At 34.0% G+C, this 5,779-nt stretch overlaps 1 protein-coding gene across 1 annotated transcript in view; it reads left to right on the top strand.

The window, feature by feature from the left end:
* LRP1B (low density lipoprotein receptor-related protein 1B) overlaps positions 1 to 5,779 on the top strand; it is a gene marked incomplete at its 5' end in the record, with an annotated part of 705,068 nt that overhangs the window by 540,664 nt on the left and 158,625 nt on the right. Inside the window, one exon of the mRNA XM_011984332.1 lies at positions 1,613 to 1,729. Coding sequence (XP_011839722.1) covers positions 1,613 to 1,729 — 117 coding nt within the window. The remainder of the gene's footprint in view (positions 1 to 1,612; positions 1,730 to 5,779) is intronic.

The following is a 5,779-nucleotide window of genomic DNA, read 5'->3' as shown; positions in this document are numbered from 1 at the left end:
TATATGTCTTCTTTTGAGAAGTGTGTTCATATCCTTTGCCCACTTTTTGATAGGGTTGATTTTCTTGTAAATTTGTTTAAGTTATTTATAGATGCTGGATATTAGCCTTTTGTCAGATGGGTAGGTTGCAAAAGTTTTCTCCCATTCTGTAGGTTGCGTGTTCACTCTGATGGTAGTTATTTTATTTTATTTTATTTTTTTTCTGTGCAGAACCTTTTTAGTTTAATTAGATCCCATCCAAGGAAAACTACAAACCACTGGTCAACAAAGTAAAAGAGGACACAAACAAATGGAAGAACAGTCCATACTCATGGATGGGAAGAATCACTTTGTTTTTTTTATGTTGTTTGAGTCTGAATTCTATAAGTTGCATTTTAAAGTAAAGCATAAGAACCACCACCAATAACTTACCCACTCCTTTAGCTGATTTGTTTTACTAGTCTGAGACTGGAAGCACTTCACTGTCCATCTCTAGTATGGATGATAAGGAGTTTATCTGAGTACATGAAAGCGAAATGTGTTCTAGATTGTGTATTGAGACTTATAATTTTATCATTTTAATGTTATTTAATTCATAATTTTGTTACTCCAGAATCTTGCTATTCAGTGTGTTTCATAGACAAAAGGCAATATTATTGCCAGCCAGCTCGTTAGAAACCCAGACCTACTGAATCTCAATTTCCATTATAGCAAAATTCCCAAATGACTTATATGTATGCACATTAAGGTTTAATGGAGCACTGTTTTAGCTATATATAGTTCAATATTATAGTTTTAATACATATGATTTAAACTTTAAATAAATTCTTATTACATGCTTTCTGATTCTAGCTGATATACATGTAAGTTACATTTGTTGTAAAAAGCGCTAGATCAGGAGTAGAAGCACACTTCTTTTATATTGGCTGTGCCATTTAATGATAGTGAAAATGTATTAAGTTCCTAAATTTCCAAAAGTTTTTATTTCACCATCTGTAAAGTGAAAGGCTAGTTAATACTTTTCCTGGTACTCAGTGGAATTGTTTAAAGGTTCATGTGAGATGGCCCATAATTAATGTTCAAACTCTATACACGTATGAAGCATTATGATAACCAATGAGTTTGTGAGTGGGCAGTGGCCAGGATTTAGAAAGAGCAGCTAATCACAGATCGATTATGAATACGAGCTCCTTAGGGAGAAACACAAGATGACAACCATAGAATTGTAATAATAACCATATATTTTGTTGCTTTATAGCAGAAATACAGGGTGGAGAAGAGAGGATGTGTCCTAAATGAAAAGACAACTGTCCAAAGTGCTGGGATTACAGGCATGAGCAACCATGCCCGGCCAATTTTGATTTTTTGAAAACTGATTTGTGTTGACTTTGCTTGGATGGTCCAATTGGTTTCTTCTTAATTAGCTCACAGTGAAAGCATGAACAATAACAACATAAAACAAGACAAAAAATAGATTTTCCTCAGCACTTGCCTTCAATTTTTCCTAAGGATGCTTCTTAGTAACTGAATTAAGGAAACATTATATGCCATGGACTTGTCATGGCAGTCAGGACATTGTGAGGGATGTCTTCATGGAAATCTACAATGCAAACTCTGGTTCTTTCCATTACAGATAAAAAGACTTGTGGACCTCATGAATTCCAGTGTAAAAACAACAACTGCATTCCAGATCACTGGCGGTGTGATAGCCAAAATGACTGCAGTGATAACTCAGATGAAGAAAACTGTAGTAAGTAACTCTTCCTAATAATGTTGTGAGATTGACAGCCTATTCCATAAACAGGATGGCAATTTTTAGTTCTGTTAAGGTATAAATTTGAACCTATCTGTCTTATGGCTCACATTTTTAGACATATATTCACATTTGGATGAGAATATTCAGACTACATTGACCTGAATCTCAAATGGTAGAATTATCGAAATACTTATCCTGAGAGTTATTTTGTTACAGTTCTCACAATTGGTAGGAAACTATCATGAGGTTTAATGCAAACCCTTAGTAGGCAATGAAGGAAACCGTTGATGCAAGTTCACACAATGAGCTGAATGATGTGGAGTCACTGTAAAACATCTCATTCTTTAACAAATGGTAGTCATTTCATTTCAGTCTCAAATCCTTTTACACTACAAATTCACTCATGAGCATATTTCAGTGAAATATCACTTATTCTCTCTAGAGTAGTCAACACCTTATATATTCAGGATGCATTTCTCTGAAAATAGAATAACACTATTGTTACCATCTGTCTTCTCCATTTTTATATAATACATTTAAAAATAATAATTATCCCAAAATTTTACTTTCTGAAGAGTATGGCAGTTATATAAAATTGTGACAGTATCTCCAGATTGTAGCATTTATTTCAGAATATATATATATATTCTGAAATATATATACTGAGACCTTAAATACTGAGACCAAAAAATACATATGTATTTTTTGAGACAAGGTCTCACTCTGTTGCTCAGGCTGGAGAGCAGTGGCATGATCACGACTTACTGTAGCCTTGATCTCCCAGGATCAGGTGTTCCTCCCACCTCAGCCTTCCAGCTGCGACTGTGGAAGCATGCCACCACACCTGGCTAGTTTTCTTTTCTTTATAATTTGTAGAGACGGGATCTTGCCATGTTGTCCAGGCTGATCACTAACTCTTGGGCCCAGGCGATAAACCCTGGCCTCCCAATGTGTGCGGATTAAAGGTGTGAGCTGGCCACACTCGGTCTGAGTATATTTCTTATTGGCACTTTTATACACTGTCATTTAAACAAAGAAAGCTACACAAGCATGTTTAAAATAACATAATAATCAAATTCCATTTATTAAATATTTATGTCTGGTACTTCCAAGAAGACTTAATGCAGATTAATAATGATAGTGTCTATTCTTGCAGACATCTCATTGGACTAAGAGCATTCATTTCCCCAGAGGCAGAAGACTAAATCTACATAGGAATACGTTATATGAAAGCATATAATTAGTAGAGTGAAAGCCTGAATAAACCACTCAGATATTTGGCTTGCAAAGTACCAACTAATGTTTTGGATAACTTTCACAACTTAATCTGACCTGTCTTTGGGAATGAAGTATATTAAGCATGAAATCTCTGGATTATTGTGATTATAGAATATCCTGCATATAGAAACTTTTATAACTCTCTCTTTACATACATATCTTCTAACAGGTCATAGTCTTTAGAAAGATAAAGAGCACTGCAGAGAGTCAATAGAATTTTAGATTTCTCTAAACACCAGTTTTTAAAAACTATGTATGGAAGTTCTCTGATCCACTTAATGATTAAAGTAAAATTCTGATGGGGTGGAGCTGGTAGGGATAGAAGCATAAATACAAAAAATCCCCCCACAATTATGCATATACTTTCTGCTTATTTATGAACCAGAACTTAAGTGTACAAATGTCTACTTAGATTTTTTATTGATATATTTGGTGTTAATCATCAATAAGGTAACTGAGAGCAAATGCCTTATAACGGAAGGATGTTGAAAGCAGAAGAGGGTGGATGAGAGGCCAACTCTGAAGACATGTCTTGGAGAACTTTTATTCAGGGGGTGGTTGAATCTATGTGAGAAGTTAGCCTGCTTTTATAATAAGAAAAACAGGAGAAGAAGGAAGGGCTCACCTGCTTCTGAGTCTGCTGGGTTTTTCTAAGTGGCTGAATATCATTGTACTGACATCTAAAAGTCAGCCTTTGGCACAAGAAAGCAAGGAGAAAGAACATTGACTCTTACTCTCGCTTGTCACTGTGGAAACTCAGTGATAAATCACTGTAGCCACAGTGTCCTTAAGAAAAAGTGAGGGAAGTGGTTGCAGTATCAAGCATTTCAGTATAAAATACCCAATTATGTGTGGTTCTCTTTTAGTGTCTGTTCACTCTGAGCTTGTTGACTAAGGCAAGTCATATTGATGAAGTTGCAGAGGAGAGATGACAGTGAACAAGAATGAAGCATATTACAGTTGTAATATGGAAGAGTAGTAGGCATATATGGGACAAGTATAAGAGTATGTTCACATTTTACACATGTAAGAGGAGTGTCAGAGTATGTTAGGGCAAATATGAAAGTATATTCACATGTTTTGAACATGTAAGAGTATGTAAGAGGTTGTATCCAGGGATCTAGATAATTGAATAGGGCTTCAAGATGCTATTTTGAATAGGCCAGAAGAAATGGGAAGCTTTCAACATTGACAATAGTTCTACATAGGCAGAAATTTAGTCAATAAAGAACGAGAAAATAATTCAGTTATATATTTGGGGAGCACCAAAATATTAGTCACATTGAAACAAGCCTTAGAAGAAAATACTATTGCTGTACTAAAATCTATCAAGATATTTACAATTGTTATCTATTAAAATAATTGTAAACACAGACACACACACACACACACACACACACACACACGCACATCGCTGTCCTAAAATATTAGGTCTGTGGTATATGTTGTCCTATTTTCTAAATAGTATCGATCAATGTTATGCACTTTGATTCATGTTTGGCAGTTATTGTTAGCTATTATTAAGTAGTGAAACATATCACAGACATATAAATCAACCTAGATCATCATGTGTTGCTTAACAGTGGGGATGCATTTTGAGAAATTTGTCGCTAGACAATTTTGTCATTGTGTGAACAGCATCAAGTGTACTTACACAAACATAGATGGTACAGACTACTGCACACCTAAACTATATGGTTCAGCTAATTGCTCGTAGGCTACAAACCTATACAGCATGTTACTGTACTGAATACTATAGGGAATTGTAACACCATGGTATGTATTTGCCTATCTAAACATTAAAAAATTATAATTTATGACACCACCACTGTATGTTGTTGGAAACGTTATTATGTAACACATAACTGTAGCTGAAAAATAACAGCAACATAATTTAGAGTCACTTTTGGTCTTCTTTGTTTATGAATCTGATTTCATGCATTTACTTTTTAAATTGTGTTGGAGATAGTCCACTGATAGAGATGGGAAGAGTTCAAATAGTAGTGGGGCAATTAACTGCCAACTACATTTTAAACTTAATATGCTTTCTATATTTTTATATTTACATAGGATAATTAGTTCATTGTCATTTTATCATCCTCTGCTTATCATTTCCCTCGTTAAGTGTTCAGCAGGGACACTGCTTGAACAATTTTTTCTGCTCTTCAAAACAAGAATATCTCATTGTCATTGGAGTTATTTTGTAATCTGGATCAGAGGTTTGGAAATAATTGAGAAATCTCAACATCTATACTATCTTTAGCAACAAAAAATAAAATACGTCATATATGCCATCTACGTTACTGATTTACAAAATAAATAACTTTATATCCTTACATTATTAAGAAGTAACTAAAAATCCAATCGATTTTAAAATAACAAGTAATTTAAAATTTAGGTTTACATAGACAAGCTGCTTCTATCTTATTTGAATTTCTAGTGCTTTCACACTGAATTTCTATCAGAAGATTATTTGTATAGAGTATAAGTTATACTAATTGTATTCTAAAAATTCTTGTCAAATGCTAACATTGACATTCATATAACTTTTGAATTTATCACCAAGAGTTTTTAAGATAGTGGAGAAACTGAAGTCCAAGTCTTTCTGCTCTGCCATTTACTCTATGGTGTTGAAAGCCACTTTTATTTCCAGAACATGATTTTCTTCAGTTTTGTGTAAAATCAATTCTGTAGCTGTATGTTTTTGCCTCCATCAGTAATCAGTATTGAAGTAAATAATCAGTCTATATAATACCCCTGTATTTT

The sequence above is a fragment of the Mandrillus leucophaeus genome, unplaced genomic scaffold (genome assembly GCF_000951045.1).
Source record: "Mandrillus leucophaeus isolate KB7577 unplaced genomic scaffold, Mleu.le_1.0 Scaffold1061, whole genome shotgun sequence".
NCBI lineage: Eukaryota > Metazoa > Chordata > Mammalia > Primates > Cercopithecidae > Mandrillus > Mandrillus leucophaeus.
This window is presented reverse-complemented; position numbering and strand designations above follow the sequence as displayed.